At 45.4% G+C, this 21,240-nt stretch overlaps 1 protein-coding gene across 8 annotated transcripts in view; it reads left to right on the plus strand.

Annotated features, from left to right (window-relative positions):
- TSGA10 (testis specific 10) overlaps positions 1-21,240 on the plus strand; it is a 203,583-nt gene that overhangs the window by 72,207 nt on the left and 110,136 nt on the right. The window contains exons 20-21 of one of the 8 annotated variants that reach the window (XR_012159883.1): positions 13,470-13,628; positions 14,010-14,073. The exons of 6 other annotated variants lie outside the window; for them this stretch is intronic. Coding sequence is in view for 1 of the 2 variants with exons in the window: in XM_073352489.1 (XP_073208590.1) it covers positions 7,533-7,557 (25 nt within the window). In the remaining variant the exon portion in view is untranslated. Of the gene's footprint in view, positions 1-7,532; positions 10,598-13,469; positions 13,629-14,009; positions 14,074-21,240 lie in introns of those variants that run through there. One more of the 8 variants, XM_073352489.1, reaches the window with a different exon arrangement.

Genomic DNA, 21,240 nt, shown 5'->3' on the forward strand with positions numbered 1-21,240 from the left:
ACTAACCAATTTATTAGAGTATAAGCTTTCGTGAGCTACAGCTCACTTCTTCATCAGATGAAGAAGTGAGCTGTAGCTCACGAAAGCTTATACTCTAATAAATTGGTTAGTCTCTAAGGTGCCACAAGTCCTCCTTTTCTTTTTGAGATTTAACAGGAGCTAGAAATGTGTTTATTTTGTCAATAGAGTCTGATGGAAACTCACGGCTTTCCCGTAACAGGTTTAATTATGCTATTTAGGACTCGCTTTTTATGGTTGCCAACTTCTTATTTCTTCCCTTGTAACTCACTGAGCATTATACATTAAATGTTGTGAATAAGATGCCTTCCTTTCCAGTTTCTAAGCTTTTGGAAGATTCAGATAAGAGTTCTGTAATCCAAAAGCCCTCTTCCTAAAGGAGATATCCTTTCTTGCCCATTAGTAAGTTTCAGTCAAATATAAAACAAAGACTAAAATCCTTCTGCAAATTAGAGTATAAATCAATCCCTTTCCCCTTAAGCCAACTCAGTCAGAGTAAATCCAAACAAATAATATTCAGCATGGTCTTCAGTCATTATCGCAGGGGAAGGTACAGTTCTTCGAGTGCTTGTTCATGTCAATTCCAATCAGGAGTGTGCAAACGCATGTGCATGGTAGCCAGAAGATTTTTCCCATAGCAGCATCCATCGGGTCAGTCGGGGCGCCCCCTAGAGTCGTGCCTCAATGGTGCTCAATATAGAGCCCTGCTGACCCACTACCCCCTCAGTACCTTCTTACCGCCAGTGATGGTTAGCTGGAACGTCCCATAGCCCTTGCTTTAGCAAGCGCCTTTATCTTTGTAATTTGGATATAGTTTGTCTGTAGTTAGTTATTGTATAGTACTTGTTTATAGTTAGTTTAGGGTTAGTTGGGGGTATTCACCCCCCCCCTTCTGACTCTCTAGAGTCGGTGTATGCCCTGGTCCCCGAGGTTTAAAGACTGTGAGGTCTGCACTAAGCACATGTCAGAGTGACCTTCATGCCTCTTTTTTAAGGTGCCATGGGGAAGGTCACCAAAACTACTGTTGTAAAATCTGCTGCGAGTTCTGTCCCAGAACTGTTAAAGAAAGGGAACAGCGGCTTAAAGTTCTCCTTTATGGAGGCAGCTCTCCACCCCCACTCAAACCCAGGGTCCGGGGACCCTGCACCAGCATATCCTCGTTAGCACGGAGCGCTCCAGCACTGTCATCCCAGGAACTGGTGCTAAGGAAGGACTCTTCACAAGACACTCAGCCCCGGCACAGCTCCTCCCATGGCCAATTGGCAGATAGGCACCGTTCTCAGTCACCAGTACCTCAGAAGACAAAGAAGCTGAAGAGAGATCATTCTCCCCCGGCCAAATCCAAGGAGCCAGTTGGGCCACAGCACCAGATTCCTGGGCAGGGCCACGTCAACTCCTGCCCAGGCGAGGCAGTTGAGTCCAGGCCTGCCGCACTTGCCAGACCCTAGTATCCAGCAACTGCCGCTCCCCTCGAGACCAGAAGCTTTTGAGCTGGCTCAGGACTTGCTGCAGCTCACTGTGTCATTTTTGCACCCTAGGACAGTGGAGACACCGCGCCATCAGCACTACCCCGCCCCCAGGTGCAATCAAGAGGAAAGCCAGCGATGATGTCCCAGCGCTCTCCTTCTCCACAGCACCCTCCGGCACCAGCATCTCCAGAGAGAGAGCCCAGTTGGTCCCTGAGCTCCCAACGATTAATGCCCCGAAGTACGGCTCCTCTGTGGTCGTCTTTTTCAGAGACCTTGGAGTCGGAGTCAGACTCCTGCAGCTCTGATAAGAGCAAGAGCAGGAGCAGGAGGTCCAGATCGCGACGGGAGAGATGGGTTTACCCAGCACTCGGGCTGCCGCCATGGCAGAACCCATCGCAGTGGCCCTTCTGGACTCCCTGGGCCTTCCACCAGAGCCAGGAAAGGAACCAGGGGTCCCGCTCAGGAGCAACTTGGGTAGCTTTGGCCACCTTTATTCCACCTTCGGCCGAGTGACCAGGCACTGAGCCGCCACCACCTACGTCGACGCCATCGGCTGCAGTACCATTGCCGACACCGGCTTCGGCACCGAAATCAGCTTTGGCGGCGGTACCAACAGCGGCTCAGATACTGATACCAGCATAGAGTTCGGAGCTGACAGCCCCAGCACTGAGGGGCACGGCAACGTCCACGTCAGCACCTGTCCAGGACCCCCGAGAGTCATGGAACCCCTTGGCTGCTGACGAAAGGAAGCAGCTGCCTTTCATGGGGACCTCCTCCTTGTCATTGCCAAACGAGACACTGGTGGGCACTGCTTGAAGACAGAAGGGTGTTGCAGCACTTGCTGCACAGGGTTGCCCAGGATCTGGGCATCAAGGCAGAGGAGGTAGTTGAGGATTCTGATCCCGTGGTGGATATCCTCATCCTCATGACTGCTGGATCTTCTCATATTGCCCTGCCGCTCATAAAAATCATTGCAGGCACCACCTTGACCCTGTGGCAGACCCCAGCCTCATTGCCACCCACTGCCAAGTGCAACTAACAATGAAACTTTGTGCCCTCTAAGGGCTATGAACACCGATATTACCACCCGCAGCCTGATTCCCTTGTTGTGGACGCTGCCAATCAGCACAAGTGGCAAGGCTTCCAAGGGTCCTTCCCCAAAAATAGGGAGGCTAAAAGACTCTACCTTTTCAGGAGAAAGGTCTGTTCTATAGGTGGATTGCAGCTTCGAATTTCAAACCAGCAGGCCATTGTTAGTTGGTACTCTTATAACACCTGTGTGGCAATGGCAAAATTTGCGGGCCTCCTCCCCCTAGACTCCCGTGCCAAGTTTTCAGCCTTGGTTGAAGAGGGCAATCTAATCTCCCAAGCTTCCCTACAGGCTGCGCTGGACGGTGCTTATGCCACCACGAGAGTCATGGATACAGGAGTGGCCATGGGAATGGGCTCCTGGCTCCAGGTCTCTGGTCTCCTGCATGAGGTCCAGCAGACCATATAGGACCTCTCCTTTGGGGGTGTGACTCCGTTCTCTGAGAAGACGGATAAAAGGCTGCATAGCCTGAAAGACTCCATCAAATCCTTGGGCCTACACACTCCCACCACACAGCGGAAGCACATCAGGCCACAACCTCCTCCGCAATTCTACCAAAAGGATGGCTCCTGGAGGAGGAATAGGAGTGGCAGGAAAAGGCTGCACCCGTCCTCAGGCCAGGGCTCTGTCCAGCCCAAGCCACTGTCCAGCCCGAAACAGGCCTTCTGAAGGTGCACCAGAGCAAGAACTGGATCCACCCCGCCTTACTTTTTCATCCCAACTATCCCCTTTCTACTGTGCATGGTCCCATATCACTTTGGACTGCTGCTGCTCTGCACAATAGAGAGGGGAAACTCCATCCAATTATATGCCCTCCCCCTCTTCCCCCCCCCCATTCCCCGTTCCTCTTCAGGGACCCTTCTCACAAGAAACTCCTCATATAGGAAGTGCACTTGCTCCTATTGCTAGGGGCAGTGGAAGAGGTTCCTCAGGAGCAGAAGGGCAAAGGCTTCTAGTCCCTAATACCAAAATCCAAAACTGGGCTCAGGCCCATCCTAGACCTGCGAGAACTCAACAGGTTCGTGAAGAAACTCAAGTTCTGCATGGTCTCTTTGGTGTCCATCATCACTTCATTGGATCCAGGAAACCGGTATGCCGTCCTTGACTTGAAGGATGCATACTTTCACATAGCAATAACTCCATCCCACAGAAAATACCTCACGTTTGTGGTGAACAACACCCACTACCAGTTCACATTCCTCCCATTCGCCCTGTCCGCGTGTTCATCGAGTGCATGGCAGTCGTGGCCGTGTTCCTACGCAGGCGACAGGTACAGGTGTTTCCGTACGTCGCTGACTAGCTGATCAAGGGCCGATCCAGGACTCAAGTGGAGATTCAAGTCTGGGATTGCTTGGACATGATCATAACCCTGCCTCACCTGGTACTCGACTCCTTCCTGTGCTGGCTCGACCTCAGTATGTGCAGGCGTCCCCTTCACCAGCCCTCAGTCATCTCTCTCGCTAGTGACAGATGCATTAGCCTTGGACTGGGGAGCACATTTGGGAGACCTCAGTACACAAGGCCTCTGGTCTCAGGTGGAACTCACTCTCCATATCAATGTCAGAGATCTGAGAGCGGTACGCCTGGCATGCCAGACTTTCTGAGCCCACTTGACAGGGAGATGTGTATCAGTTATGACAGACAACACCATGGCAATGTTTTATATCAACAAGCAGTGGGTGCACACTCCTCTCCCCTGTGCTAGGAAGCCCACATGCTGTGGGACTTCGGTGTGTAGAGCATTCGACACATCTACAAGCATTGTACCTCCCTGGAGTACAGAATGAGTTGGCGGACTATATCAGCAGGTTGTTCCATGGCCATGAATGGTCCCTTCACCTGAACATTGCAAACTCAATCCCCCATCAGTGGGGCTTTCCCCAGATAGACCTGTTCACCATGCAACGCACCAGGAAGTGCCAGTAGTTTTGCTCCTTCCTGAATCACAGCCTAGGCTCCATCGCAGACACATTCCTCCTAATTTCTTATAAGTGTTTCTGCCTGTCCCTCTTGTTCACAAGGTGCTCCTCAAGATATGGAGGGAACAAGCTTCGGTGATATTGATAGCTCCAGCCTGGCCCCACCAACAGTGGTATACATCACTCCTAGAAATGTCCATGGAAGCTCCAGTCACCTTGCCACTCTTCCTGGACTTACTAACTCAGGATCATGGCCGTCTCCAACACCTGAACCTCGAGTCACTGCACCTCACGGCATGGAAGCTCCATGGCTACACCCAATGGAGCTTTCTTGCTCGGATCAGGTTAGACAAGTCTTCCTTGGCAGCAGGAAACCCTCCACAAGAGCCACCTGTCTTGCCAAGTGGAGGAGATTTTCAATCTGGTCGGCACAACACCATTTGTCCCCGACGCTTGCCTCTGTGCCACTTATACTGAACTATCTTCTCCATCTCAAGCAGCAGGAGCTGTCCATGTCATCAATAAGGGTTCACTTGGCTGCCATCTCTACCTTCTATCTAGGCGCAGAGAGCCGCTCAGTCTTTGCTAACCCTATGGTCAGCTGTTTCCTTAAAGGTCTCAACAGGCTATACCCGTGTGTCCCACAGCCTGTCCCAGCTTGGAACCTCAGTCTTTCCAGACTCATGGGACCACCCTTTGAACTTTTGGCGACGGGCTCCCTATTCTATCTCTCATACAAAGTGGAGTTTCTGGTAGCGATAATCTCAGCTAGGAGGCTGTCTGAGCTCAAGGCCCTGACATCAGAGCCCCCTTACACTGTGTTCTATAAGGACAAGGTTCAGCTCAGGCCTCACCCAGCTTTCCTCCTGAAGGTTGTCTCCCAGTTTCACATCAGCCAGGACATCTTCCTCCCAGCGTTCTATCCTAAGCCGCACTCGAGCAGCAGGGAGCAAAGGCTTCACTCATTGGATGTCTGCAGAGCGCGAGTGCTAACATCGAGTGAACTAAGCCGTTCCAAAAGTCTGTCCAGTTATTCGTGGCAGTGGTGGACAGAATGGAAGGACTTCCTGTTTCTTCTCAATAGATTTCATCATGGATCACATCCTGCACCTGTGAGTGCTACAACCTGGTAGGGGTGCCTACTTCTCCAATCACTGCACACTCCACCAGGGCTCAGGCCTCTTCAATAGCATTCCTGGCACAGGTTCCCACCCAGGAAATCTGCACAGCAGCGACATGGTCCTCCGTACATACTTTTAGCACACACTGTGCAATCACCCAGCAGGCCAGAGACAATGCGGCCTTTGGAAGAGCAGTGCTCCAATCAGTGGACGACTCCAACCCCACCTCCTGAACCTGGGCTTGTGTGTCACCTGATTGGAATTGACATGAACAAGCATTCAAAGAAGAAAAAGCGGTTACTCACCTTCTTGTAACTGTTGTTCATTGAAATATGTTGTTCATGTCCATTCCAATACCCACCCTCCTACCCCTCTGTTGGAGTAGCCAGCAAGAAGGAACGGAGGGGGAGGTGGGTCGGCAGGGCTCTATATTGAGCACCATGGAGGCGCGACTCCAGGGGACGCCCAGGCCGACCTAACGGATGCTGCTATGGGAAAAATCTTCCAGCTGCCGTGCACGTGTGCGCACACACACCTGATTGGAATGGACATGAACAATGCATCTCGAAGAACAACATTTACAAGAAGGTGAGTAACTGTTTTTTCTTTCTTAGGTATTGTCTACACATAAAAGTTCCACTGGTTTAATTTACTGAATGAATTTAAATTGATATAAACCACATATAAACCAATTTAAGTTTGTCCACGTAAGAGTTTCTATGGGTTTAATTAAATTGGTTTTTTAACAAAAACAAATTTTTAAACAAAAGGGTGTGTATACAAACTCCTTAGTTCCCAAAGGAATGTACTTCCTGAGCTGCTGTTTTTCTTCTTTCCTTTTGTTTGGTTTTTGGGACTGAATGTTCAAGGTGGTAATCTTGCCCAGTTTTTTGACAATTTAGACAAACTGGAGGGAACTCAGCCACAGTAATTGAGACTAGATTGAAAGAAGAAAAAACAATGTAAAATATGTATCTTGACCAAATTAATAACAAAAATATTTTAAGGTTGTTAAAACTTGTAAAACAGAAAAATTGCTTAGGATGGTTCAAACAGGTAAAATTAGGAGTTAATACAACTATTTTCTTCCTGTAAGATCTTATTATACTATGAAATAGTCCTTCAACAGAAGTGATGAAATCATATTTATCACCTGAATCATTGATAACTGGACAAATCATTGGACAAAGTAGACACAATTCACCATTGGAAGGAGAGACCTTTTTCATAGCTGATATCTGGTTCTATAATACCTAAAATATTTTGGGAGCCCACACCAATGTTGACATTACCAGCACTCTTCTTTCACTCCTCCTGCCTTCCTGCTCCTCTGCCTCATAAAAACAAATCAAGTGGCTGGACTGTGATCTGGTTGGAGACTAAGTCAGCCAATTAACATCTTTCTGTTTCAGTGGGATTGTGGCATCAGAAATAAATCAGACAATAATTGTCTTCTCCCTCATACTTTTTTCATCTTCTTCTTCTCTCCTTTCCTGATATCTTCGTTTCATAATATTTAGTGCATTTATCTCATGAGTTTCCACTGCCTGTAAAATAGTCTCCTCTGTTTCTGTAAAGTGAACCCAAATGGTGTGTACCTACTATCCTGCTCAGGAAGTAGGAAAGGCTCTTGATTTTTCAGAGATGGTGGAAGGAGCCCAAAGTTCCCTTTGACTTCAGTGGGCATTTTGGGTGCTCATTGCTTCTGAAAATTGGGCTATTAGCGCCTAATCCTGCAAATCCTCTGTGCATGGAATCCCTGTTGAAGTGAATCGTTACTTACAAAGTGGAGTTACTTACAAAGGGGGCTTGCAGGATTAAGCACTTAAGTTTTACACATATAAACTTCTGAATGGGTTTCTATATTAAGTGAATATAAGAACAATTCAACTTCACACTTTTTCTTCTCTTGTAGGAATTCTACATTCAGGGACTTCTAACATTACTCAGGATGACTTGAAAAGAATCAGCACATCCTCTAGAAAGCTGCAGGTTTAAAATTGAACTCAGGGTTTGTTAATTGTTTTTCCCTGATGACTGCTACATTACGTTAAATATATGTTAATATACCAGTGTAAGAGAACACATACTCTGAAATTATTTTATTTTGGTCAATGGAAAGAAATCAGTCTTGATGTTCTGAATTTTTTGATACAGTTAACCTTTACTATTTAGTGCCATATCACAATGACCCATTTCAGGAAACAGAAGGAGAAATGCACACAGCTGCATCTGTACATTGATAGTGTGCAAAGGAAAAAGTTTGTATGTTCCCCTATTAAAAAAGTATACGGTAGTAGGGAAAATGAAGAAGAGTGTAACAATACAAAACTTACAACAGATATTCGGATACAGATTGTTTTTTAAGTTGGTTGTATTTTTGCCAAGGTATGTTGTGTTTACATTTGCAAGCATGTGCCAAGCCTTCTCTTCAAGATGAGGCATATTCTTCTCTTAATTCCTTAGTTTTGCATTTTGATACTCTTGGGATTAACATCAGGTTTTATTCATTTTTATTTCAAAGTCAGTAAATCTATTACCCATCTATTAAAATTAGTATGAGTGTCTGTTACAAATATATACATACTATGATTGGAAGGAGTATTTAATTATTGAGCATATTACAATTGTGCTAACCTCTTATTAAATTTTATTAATGTAGATAAATGTTATTTGTAAAGATATCTGTATTTTAAATTAATTTGCTTAAAATTTAAAAGAAAACTAATACAAGTCTTAGGGGCTAGGTGACTTTTGTTAATCCATGTCAGATTCTTGCACTCTTCAGATGTGAGGTGCAGGCTTGACAGGTTTTATTCAACTCTTCCAAGTCATTTTATAAACCTATCACTAAAAAATGGATTTAATATGAATTTTAAAGCCTACGTAAAACTTTATCCCTGCTATAACCTGTCTGGGTTTATTACCATTTCTATGTCTGGAAACATTGAAAAATAATGCTGTTTTATTTCCAATAATTTTCCATTTGGCCCTTTCCCTTAATTTTTATTGAGACTTCTTCACCCTTGTGGCCACAGTAACACAAGGAAACCTTTTGAAAATGTTTTATGTAGTCAGTCTTTTCTTTGGGGGCAGGGAGGATTGGTCATTCTAATGGTTTACTCTGGTATGTGTTATATACATACACATACATACATCACTTATGGTGGCTTTCATATTCAGCTTTCAAATGCCATTCATTTCCTTTGAAACCTACTGGTATGTATAGCACATATCAAAACTTTTTATAGGAAAAGAAAGCATTCTTTAAAAAAAATCTTTTAAAAAAGTATTTTGAGGAATAATGTGCAAAAACAATTGTTTGTAACATATATATTTTTATAACAAAAATGCTTAAGTTTAGCCTTCCGCTCTCTAGCAACCATTCTCTAGTCTTCTGTTCAGGAGACCTGGGTTTAATTTTTGAGGCTTGATTCTGCAATCTTTATTTAAGTGACTAGTACTTAGCCGCATGAATAGTCCTACTAACATTAATGGTATGAATAAGGACTGTGGGATTAGACCTTGGTATTATCCTTTTGCTCATTGGGCTGCTAATAGGTTGGGAATTCTGCACACAGCTCCAGAATATCTGAGAGAGAGAGAGAATAATTTGTGCCATTCAACACTGGGGCTGCGGTCTGATTTTAAAAGCATTGATGGGGTCTGAAGGGAATTTGATTATCCTTATCCATAAGACTAATGTGGGCAACTTAAGGCATGAAGAGGGAGAAGTTAAGTAAGAAAAAATGAGGTATCCTCAAGACTGTACATGGTATACAAAGGTCCACCCCAAGAAACATGAATTTTCAAGTATTCATGTTAATAGAAACAATGAATGCTTTGTGCCTGCATAGAAAAATTAGTTAATTTTTGATGATATACTATCATCAAAAAGTAAAAACTCAAGATTATTTTAAGAAACTTGTTGGTACTGCCTTTTTTAATCAGAACTGATTAGAGCCAGATTAAGAGAATACCGCTTCAAAATAACAGTATTAGATGTGACACTTTCATAATAATGTTCAGGGCTGGCCTTTGTTTAGAAAACACTAAGCGAACCAGAATTTAATACTCCCCTTTATCCATGGACCTCTTACTGCTAGCCTTACTGCAGTATAGACTGTACATAGAGACTAAGATTTCTGAGGTGGGATGGATGGACAGGAGGAACGTAACAGAAGATGGCCTTTAGTCATGAATTTGGGATGGGTTTAGGCCTGGTTTCCAGGAGCATTTAGTTGCTCTATATTTGTGCATATTAAAAAATGAATACAATATTAAAATGAGAGAGCTTGGACAGGATCTGTGGGCTGGTAGTGGCACTATCACTGCATTTAACTGAAACTGAGATCAAAGAATGAAAGGGAGGGGAGAGGAAAAAATGTGGAAGAAATAAACTGACTTGGCTTTAGTTTGTGAATCACCAATGTAACATGAAAAACTAAAACCTTGCTGAGATTCTTGTTCAGCTATAGACTGATGAGGGGTTTTGGACAGTATTAGTTCACTGAGCACCGTAGGCTATAACAGTATATTCTAAAGTCTTGAGACTGTTACTTCATTCAAGCATGTTAAACTTTGCTTCATTTCCTAAGTGAAAATTATGTAATGAACTAAACCAGGACAGTATTTATAGCTTTTTCCTATTTCTGACAGCAGCCTTTTAATCTTTTTAATAACATATCTCTTTTCACCCCTTAAAACAGGAAAGTATATTGAATGTGTTCAGATTTAAATGTTTATATAACATTTGCAGTGGTTTATCTTTCCTCATACTGTGGGATCTTGGTGGTAGGGCAGTTTTCTTGTCATTTTATTACAGTAGTCTTGTTTGGAAATAAATAAATGGATTATTTTCATATGTTTATCATTTCTGTTTCTTGTTGGTATATTGTATGTGACATTTAGAAACACTAAATACTGTAATGTTTGTTATGCTTTCATATTTCATTTAATCATTTTATTATTTGCAAACAATCTGAGAAATAGTATTTTTTTACATATTTGAATTTGATAACATAATTGTATTTGTTTTCTAGAATGAATAAAATCATACTAAATCTGTTGAAGTTTTATTTAACTTGTTCTCAGCTATTTATGAAATGCTATAAAATCTGAGTTTGTGTAACAAAGCATGCTAAAGTAATTCAAAAGGAATTCTTTAAATATTATCTGAGCAGCAGCCATTCTCGGTTCATTTGTGATGAATTCATCCTGTGATTTGTGTTTCACTGGGTTCTGTTTACTCAAGGTTGTGGACACCGTTTCAGGGTAAGCCAACAGAAGATATTTTCCTTAAACATCACTTACTATTAACAGGAGCCACAGTTAACAGTAAAGTGCCTCTCACCTTAGTCCATGTCACATGCTTCATCTGATTTTCTTTTTCAGAGGGAAGTGGTTTATACAAAACACTGTTTCCCTTACCTTTATAATTCCAGAAACTCAGCAGGAGAAATTCATAACACCCTGCTAGACAGAAACCATTTCAACATCTTTTTAACAATCCCTGCAAGCAGACTCTTATTAACATGTGAACAGTCTGGACCAATGGGGTTTATTCTGTTGTTTCAAAGCAAATTGATCAATTACCAGATTAATTTTTTTCTCACTCCCCTGAAAGCTCCTGCTGCCAGTTGCTTCTAGAGCAGTGGTCACCAACTGGTAGATCGCAATCGACTGGTCGATCACTGAGCTTCTGCCAGTCTATTGCAATCTCTGGCCGCTAAAAATCTGGTGGTGCAGCGGGGCTAAGGCAGGATCCCTGCCTGCCCTGGCCCTGCCCTGCTCCCGGAAGCAGCCAGCATGTCCCTGTGAGGGAGGAGCAGGGGCAGGGGGTCTCCACACATTGCTCCTGCCTGCAAGCACTGCCCCCTCAGCTCCCATTGGCTTGGAACTGCAGCCAATGAGAGCTGTGGGGGTGGCACCTGCAGGGATGGATAGCATGTGGAGTCAGGTACCCCTACCGGAGGTCGCAGCGCAGGGATGTGCTAGCAGCTTCCGGGAGCAGTGTGGGGCCAAGACAGGCAGGGAGCCTGCCTTAGCCCTGCCGCCTGAGGTAAGTGCCACCTGCTGGGAGCCCGCATCCCAACCCTGAGCCCCCTTTTGGAGCCAGCATCCCATACCCCCTCCCGCACCCCAACCCTGAGCCTCCTCCCAGAGCCAGCACTCTGTACCCCCTCCTTCACACCTGAGTCCCCTGCCCCAAACCACCTCCTGCACTCCAGCCCAGAGCCCCCTCCTGCACCCAAAGTCCCTCCCAGAGCTCACACCCCTCACCTCCTCCTGTACTCCAACCTCTGCCCCAGGCTCATCCTGGACCCCCTCCCACACTCCGAACCCCTCGGCCCCACCCCAGTGAAAGTGAGTGAGGGTGGGGGAGAACGAGGGAAGGGGGAATGGAGTGAGCGGGGTGGGGCCTCAGGAAAGGGTAGATCCTGGGTTGCACTTAAATTCAAAGTGATCTTGTGCTTAAAAAGGTTGGAGACCACTGTTCTAGGGAGAGTTCAAATTCTCCTGCCTGTGCTCAGCCAGCTTCTTTTAGCTTCAGCTTTTCACCTGATAAAATGCCCACAGTCTAGAGATTACTTTGGTAGCAGAATTCTGATACCAGAACTAGGATGTCTACCTCTCACCAACTAGTCCAGCCCAGTGTTAATGCACCCTTCAGAGTACAGGCTGTAGAGTGTTACATAGCAGCAAGGCCTGCAGCAGCAAACAGGGCCACTCCAGGTGAGGTGCCTTCTCTTAAGCCTACAGTAATATTTAGTTCAGAAATTAGATTTTTCAAGCCTTAAAAGATGATTTTTAAGAAAGCATCCATGAATGAATGGGGAAGGCTTTTAAATAAGGGTTTAAATGAGAGTTAATAACATGATATGGAAGGGGAAGCTATCTCACTATGAATAAAATTGTTTTAAGAAAAATATATACTTGGTCTCTAGCACCCAAGGGCTTAAAGAAGTATATACACTGTCTCATTGATCCGTACTGAAGGATCTGTGAGGAAGTTAAATCTTTAATTCACAACTACTTTAATTACACAAGAAGTAGGGCATCTGGGGAAAGTATATTCTTATATATTAAACAAATACTTTTATATGAACCTCTACAAATTCTAGTTGATCCCCAGCAGAGGTAGTGTGTATAAAAGGGAAGTGAATGAATTGGTAAGTCTGGTGGTGTCAAGAAGTGTGATTGCCTGAGCATGTGGGAAAGGATTTCTGCATCAGAAAGTTCAAGAAGGGTTTTGAGTTTGGGACATTTTTCAAAAGGAAAAAAAATTACTATCTGGATGAGTTGAGGAAAATATTCAATTTTTCTTATGTCCTGGCACATGTAATTTGGGTTGGATTGGGTTTAAAAACATGTATCCTTAGCTGACACATTAAGTCAATGCCAGTAAGGCTTTTTTAATACAGTTGTATCTTTCAGAAGGTAAAAAAGTAAAAGTCTGTGAACGTATACACTTAACATTTATAAATAGTCAAATTGAAAAAGTTATATGTAATGTTCCCATCTAAAGACCGCCATTGCTAGCTGGTCTTCCTTTCTACCATATTGTAATTTGCTTCTGCCTTGGCTTTCTGTGGCTTGAGGTCTGATCTTACTCCCACTGAAGTCCATGAAACAATTTTGCCACTGATTTCAGTAGGATCAGATTGGTCCTGAAATTAGTCTGAGGTTTCCTACCTCTGCCTTCTCATAGGGGAATGGTTAACAACTGACACTCCCAGTGTTTTTTCTTTTGAGGTGTGAAAGAGAATAAATATGTTCATAACAGATGAAATACACACCCATGCAATTATATACAGAACACAAAGAAAGCAACAATCTTCTCTATTTTCAGAGTTGCCCCGCAACTTGGCTGCTGAGCAATATGCTTCTCAAGTTTACCATTCTCTCAGCTCTTCTGCTCCCAGGTGCAGGACAATCAGATTCAGAGAAAATGGCAAAATAAACAGAACAGAGAATAAATAGCAGCAGTGAAGGTTTTCTGAAGTTGCTGGTCAGTGTGATTTTTCTTTTTATTGTTATATTGTACTTTTGCAGTTGTTTCTGTCAAACAATTTAAATTGGCAAATCCAGTTTTTGTTTGAACAAAGCAGTAAATAAACTTGCACCTTTTTATATTTTTTCTGTTGTGAAAAAGGCTGTCTTAATTTGGCATGTGCATAGTTATTAATGAAGCCTTTTGGGGGAAAAATTGTCTAAATATGGATAAGCTAATCTACTTATACTACTAAGCATTTTTAATGTGGCTATTCCAATGGGCACTTGCCCTTAGACAAGATTGTGGCTATTTCTTATGCACTGTAATACTTTCTTTTTAAAATGTATGGTGAGAAAAGTGACTATGTAAAAAACATAACTACTCCTTACTCTGCAGAATCGCTTTCTTGACTCGTCTTTTGATGTGGCAATAGGGACTCCACAGTAAAGGTTGGAACGAATGTCTTGTTATGACTGATTTTTACACGCTCCCTATCTTTTCCAGAAAGAAAACAATATCCCTGAAGGCAGAGCTAGGGGTGGAATTGGGGATGTGGGAGGAGCTGGGCCTAGAGGTGGAGCTGGTCTGGGATTGGGGAGGGAATGAGGGCAGAGCAGGGAGCGGAGTGCAGGTGGAACTGTTCTGGGGGTAGCGAGGGAATGAGAGGAGAGCTGGGAGGGGGGCGGAATGGAGCAGTGGCTTGGGTTGGAGCTGGTCTGCGCGTGGGGAAGAGATGAGGGCAGAGCTGGGCCTAGAGGCAGAGCAGGACTGGGGGCTGAACGGGGCGGGGAGAGGAGTGAGACTGGGCGCAGAGCAGGGCTGGAAGTGTGGCACTACCTCCCCACCCCCATGGGGGTTGGCCCCAGCCCTGCCCGGGGGTGGATGCACCTCACAATTTGGGAACCACTGATTTAGGTGGTGCAGCATGCCTTTTAACACCTCAGAGATCTACAGCATTGGTGTACTCACTAGCCCATCATCACGTGGACAAGATGGTTCAAGTACCAGCTCAGGTTTTGTCCTCCCTGGACTGGTGGCTAGAACTTACGAATATTTGTGAGGGAGTTCATTCATTTGCAGGTCACCAGGAGTGATCTCTTTGACTGGATGTGTCTAGGTCCATTTTCCAGCAACAAGGAACTTCCTAGATGGACCTGTTTGCACCAAGAGGAAACAGAAATGTCATATTGTTGTTCTAGCATGGGTCACTACCTGGGTTCACTGTTAGCCGACGGCCAAGGATGTTTGGTGAGGTGCCAGCTATGCCCGTTTATACCATCCGTGACTTTAACCGCTAGGACGCACTGTCCCTTCGCGGCGGGCAGCCCGGGCTAGGCTGAGGATGCCCCAAGGTCCTAACCACCCGTGACTTTAACTGCTAGAGCTCAGAGCTCCTTCGCAGCGGGCAGTCAATACTGACTGACAGGTGCCCCAATGGCAGCACTAAGAGCCTCTCCACACCCGTGACTTTAACTGCTAGAGCTCAGAGCTCCTTCGCAGCGGGCAGCCAGGATTGACTGACAGGCGCCTCAAGAGTTTGCCCCGTGGAGGCGGCACAACTCAACGCTAGGCTCTTAGTACTCTCACCTAATGGCCAGGCTTTAGAGCCAAAACGGCTGAGGTTCTTTAATTGTGTTGGCTGCTTTACAGTAAACCAGAGAAAACAAGTCAGGCTTATGCACAAATGGTTACCAAAATTTATTAAGCTAGATTCTAATCATGTGGTTACAAAATTGCTAGTGCCTACTTATTTAAATGTAGAGATGTTACACACACAAACAAGTTACAAAACTGAAGCCACAATCCCAAAGAAAGAAAACAAAGTATAGAGCTCTATTTCAAAATATGTGTACACTAAAGATAGGAGATCAGGTGTGGGTGCTTCTTACCCTCCTTGCAGCTCTCGATTCCAGCGGTGCCAAGCTAGGATCGGTCACTCAATTCCGCGGAAAGACGAATAAGGGACAAGGCGTAGGGACCCTCTTAGCTGCAGAAGCCTTGGGAGGCTGTCACTTATCTGACCAGCAGATAGATAGTGAAAAGCACTCAAAAATCATGGTGCTGTAGGTCCCCTACTTATACCTCTGTACTCCTTTATTCTCTTTCTCCTTTCTTACGCCAAATTGAGGCTGGTCTGTCTAGGTGATGCCAGCTTTCGCAAGTAGTTTACACTTGCAAGGGAGAGAAACAATAAGTGTTGACTACTGGACATTTCTTTTATCAGGGTAAATATTTTCCCACCTAGGATGTTGGTGTGTGTGCATCACGCTATTTAGTAGGGGCTAAGAGCCATGTCTGTCACAGGGCCTCTGCCTGCTGTGAGCTTAATCGTTGTATATGTTCCCAGAGGCACATTGTAGCAGCACACCTGTGCTTTCACAGCTTCAAAGGCTGTGCTGGAATATATGTTAAGTGCCCTGTTCCGGCTTCCTCCTGTGTTTCCAGCAATGCTGGTCTGAGGGGGGGGAGGGGGGGCTGGCTGTCTGGCTACATTCACTGTCAGATGCTTTCTTCTTTCCCTGGTCAAAAGCCTGTTGTATGCCTTCCCTCCAGGTCTGTTCCTGGCTACAGTCTTATCCAAAGTCAAGCAAGATTTCATTTACCGTATTCCAATAGCCCCAGCATGGCCTCATCAACTTTGATTTTTGACTCTATTAGCCCTATCGGTCAGACCTGTGTTGTTGCTCCAAAGAGATATGGATGTGATCTCCCAGGCCCCTGGCCTCCTCCTTCATCCCAACTGTCAGGTCCTCTACCTGACAGCGTGAATTCTTTACCATGTGGGCTGTACATGCAGTTGCCAATGAATTACATGGGCTGCATCCACACAACATATATAGTACCTGTATGGCCCTGAGGATGTCACATGGGCTGTAGCTATGTGCCGATTGGGCTGCGGATTGAGAACCACTGACTTACCTTATTAAATGGAAGAGATTCTCTATCTGATCCATACAAAGAGGCATCCTCCCTGGTCAAGCTCTCATTTGCCATATCTCAGACTATCTTATGTTTCTGAAACAGCAAAGATTAACTCTTAGTTCTTCTTCGAGGGGTGTCCCTGTGGGTGCTCCACTTCAGGTGTTGGTGTATCCCTGCACTTTGATCAGAGAATTTCAGCAGCAGTGCTCGTCTGGGTTGTGCATATCCTCTCCCTGTCTTGCGCTGTTGTCAGCGCCTACCTCGTGCCACGTGACCAGTCCCCCCTCGGTTCCTTCTCAGCTGTCCTCTGCCTGAGACACAGCTCCCACCAGTGTTAAGATTGATAGCTATACTTAGTTTTAGAGTAGTCTTTAGTACCCTAGTTATGTTTACTTATCCTTTTCTCCCCATTTCTTTTCCTTTTTTTTAATATTTTTTTCTGTTCCCCTTTTTACTCCAAGTTTGAATACCCCTTAGCTTAGTTAGTGTTCATCGTTAGCGTTGAACCACTATACCTTGAGCCATGCCCAGTTCACTGGGCTTCAAGTGTTGCCTTTCCTGCCGAGAGGTGATCCCAGTCTTGAACAGGCACTCTGTGTCTAGGGGAGACACACGTTCCTCAAAAATGCTCTTGTTATGCCAATAAAATAAAAACCAGCAGGATCTTATTAAAGGGGAAAAGGCAAAATGCCACATTTATTGTGAATACAGAAAGAATCATAGTAAGCAGTTAGTTATAGCTATAACATTCCATTCAATCTCGTATTTATTCACACATTCATTCATTCATTCATACACACACACAGGTTCGGCAAGGTTGTTACCAGCCTTAGAGTTGCTCATGCCAAGCCACTGGCCAGGTAGCCTGGACATGAGGAGGGAGCAGGGCCTTGTCAGATGCACATCTGATGCTCCTGGAAGTTGGTTTGCAGAATCAGACCCCAAAGTTCTCACTTTCTAGAGTCCATTTTTATAGGAATTTTTTCCTATGCCAGTCTATGGGAATTGCTTCATCATGCTGTTGCTGAATCAATCAGCAGATGTCACATTCCTGACGGCTCCGTGCTGCCAGATGTTATCTTGTTCTTTGGTTCTCCCATTCTTTAGGCTGTTGGGTGGATTCCAGTCTGCGCTCTGGGGATCCTCTGGTTATTTCCACTTGATGCCTTCTTCAGCTGATGGACACTGCATTTGTAGGCTGGCACCTCCCTGATCATTTAGTTATTATCCACACCAAGCATCCATCCACATACATCCTCTATCTCTATTTTAATCACAACTGTTAACAAAGCGAGATGAATACAACAAAAGGGCGGGGAGTCTCTGGGTGCTGTTTCTATTGTTACAGAGTATTGCTTTGAGTCTCTCTCTGTGTGAGTAGTTGTTACGAAGAATTGCTTTGAGAACAGACTCTGTCTTAGAACATACTAACACAATTAGCAGCTTGCAAGTTTCACGCATAGAGGGAGAGAAACCGTACCAAAAACCAAGAGACCTCTTAATTAGTAATACCCTGGAATTTAAACTCTGGGGACTCAAACTCATTTGTGATTTTAATCAGAACTTCTTTAATATGATCCAAAACTCTCACTGCACCAATCTGAAGGACAGAGATCTATGTCTCAAACTTTGGTTAATGGAGAAGTCTATGCACCCAGCATCTGATCCAGGTCTGCAGACACACACCCCCCCCCCCACCAATCACCCTGGACAGTGTTCCCTGGTGACTTCACCTGCCTCACAGCAGAAGGTTCACTCCTCCAAAAAGGCAGCAAGGAAAAGGGCTTTGACTTCTCCTCTCATGGACTGGACAAAAACAACAGTCTCTAGCCCGTTCCTCATCCTCAGTACCGACCACACCACAGCTAAGTACTTATGAGGCACCGGGATCTTCCGGTACCACACATACAACGAAAGCCAGTGACCGTAAGTGGGCAGGCTCGGAGTCGAGGAGCAAACAGAAACCTACCTCCTCCACTACGACACCAACAAAGCTTCCTAAAGATGTGGCACTGAAACACTCCATGCAGGTTATGGCACCACCTCCTCTTCCAATAGTGCAGCGCGCCCCAATGCCAGCACCAACAACTACAATAGCACTGTTGGCACCGACCACTTTGGTACCGAAACCATTGGCACAGCACCTTTTCCTACATCATGTGGACTTCCATGTCTCACTGATGTCTCATCAATGCTGGAATCACATCTCTTCGGCACTGATGTTTCTCCAGCATGCACAGCACTGTGTCAGCCCACTTCACCTCTGCCCCCTCCATTCGCTTTCGAGGAAGAAGATAGTGAAGAGGAGGGTGCCTTCTCATCTCACCACTCTTCTCCCATTCAATCTACTGCAGTGCTGGGTCCACCTGTATAGCCTAAAGCTCATGACAGGGCTGACACCCAGACCTAGTGTGGCCCCGTATGGATGCCACCGCCTATACCATTCCCCACTCAGTGGCCCTACTGGGACCCCTGGGATGGGGGGCATACAGGCGACAGTACCCCAGACCCCCGAGCTTATACAGGGAGAGGATTAGATCTCCCCCACCACACTCAGTTACTGCACCTTCAGAGCCCCCTTTGAAGAACATGAGGAGGCCCGGGAACAGGACACAACACCAACAACCAACACTTCTTCTTCATTGCCAAAGGAGGTCATAATGCCCAATCCTCTGGAGATCCCTCTAGAGGAGGCCCCAGAGTCCAAGCACAAATTAATGAACATTCTCCATACATCCTCCTCATCAAAAATTGTGCTTCCCATAAATGACACACACATGGAGCCAGCCAAAAACCTATGGCAGACTCCAGCTACGATACCGCCCACCTGCAAGAGAGTGGATAAGAAGAACTATGTTCCCTCTAAAGGACTAGACTTCTTATTTTCTCACTGCACACTGAACTCGCCAGTGGTCAATGCTGTCAATCAACGAGGCAGACAATGAGCCAGATCCACCCTGTATGACAAAGAGTGGAAATGTCTGGATCACTTTGGCCGCAAGACCTATTCATCTGCCACTCTTCAGTTCCAGATTGCCAGTTACGCTGCCCTAATGGTGAAATACAAACACCCAAATTATTCCAAACTCGCTGAATTTATTGACGACATACCGGAGGACAAAAGAAACCAATTTAAGTCCATCATTTGAAAAGGCTAACTCCTATCCAGAACCGCCTTACAGGCATCTCTAGATGCGACTGATACAGTGGCACACTCCATGTCTACTGCCATAGTTATGTGCTGGGCTTCGTAGCTACACCTGTCTGGCTTCCCAAGGGAGGTACAATCCACTATGGAGGACCTTCCGTTGGATGGCCAGAAGGGTAAATACTATCCCACTCAATGTACGCCTCACAACAGACGCACTACGACACGCAAAGGCAAAGACAGAGACCTCCAAAGTGTCACCAACCTCCAACTCAATCATCATCATCCTGCCAGCCCTCTGCAAAACAACAATTTTGAGGGTTTGGTTGAGGGCCCGAAAGACCTCCCCCATTCTTCAGTGCTGACACCATCACTAACCATCTCCTATTTTAGATACTGCTTGACCCCTTTCAATGCAGCGTAGCAATCCATCACCACGGACGAATAGGTTCTAGAAATAATCCATTCAGGTTTATATGATACCATTCATCTCCATCCCACCCATCCACCCTCCCTCTTCAGGGACCCCTCTCATGAACACCTTCTACAGAAAGAAGTAAACCACCTCCTACCTCTGGGTGCCGTGGAACAGGTACCATCATAACACAGAGGGAAGGGTTTTTACTCCCACTACTTCTTAACCCAGAAAAAGAATGGCAGATGGAGGCCTACTTTAGACCTCTGAAAATTCAACAAATTCATAAGGCTCTAATGGTTCAGGATGGTCACATTAGCAACAATACCACCAGCACTGGAACAGGGGGACTGGTTTTCAGCCCTTGACCTCCAAGATGCCTATTTTCATGTAACCATGCATCCCGCACATAGGAGGTTCCTCAGATTTACTCTAGGGACAGAACACTATCAACACAAGGTTCTGCTGTTTTGCCTTTCAACAGCACTTTGGGTGTTTTCCAAAGTGCTCGTGGTAGCGGCCACACACCTCCAGAAACATGGAGTGACAATTTTTCCCTATCCGGACTATTGCCTATTAAAAGCACCACCCAGGCAGATGCCATAGCCACTACATACACAACAATCACCCTCCTCTCATGGGTGGGACTACAACTCAGCGTACAAAAATCAATGCTGACACCTGTGCAGACACTGGACTTTATCGGGCTGCATCTCAATGCTCTCGAGGCCAAAATGTCACTATCACCAATCAGATTTATCATAGTCAATCTGATCTCCTCCGTACGGAACAGCCCACAGAGATCAGCACAGAGCTGCCTCCAGCTATTCGGTCATATGGCAGCAACCACATTTATGGTACGACATGCGTATCTTCACATGCGCTGCCTTCAGGGTTGGTTAAGAACCATCTACATACCACACAAACACAGCCTAAACAGAGGCCTCGTAATACCACTCAAAATCAAAGACTCGCTAAACTGGTGGACACAACCCAATAATGTGTGTGTGGAAGTCCCTTTCAAACAGACTCCAACTTCAATGATTCTCACAAGCGACGTCTCTTTGATAGGCTGGGGAGCTCACCTACAACATCAAACAATTCAAGGCAGGTGGTCTCCTACCGAGACACTGTAACACATA

The sequence above is a fragment of the Lepidochelys kempii genome, chromosome 1 (genome assembly GCF_965140265.1).
Source record: "Lepidochelys kempii isolate rLepKem1 chromosome 1, rLepKem1.hap2, whole genome shotgun sequence".
Taxonomy (NCBI): domain Eukaryota; kingdom Metazoa; phylum Chordata; order Testudines; family Cheloniidae; genus Lepidochelys; species Lepidochelys kempii.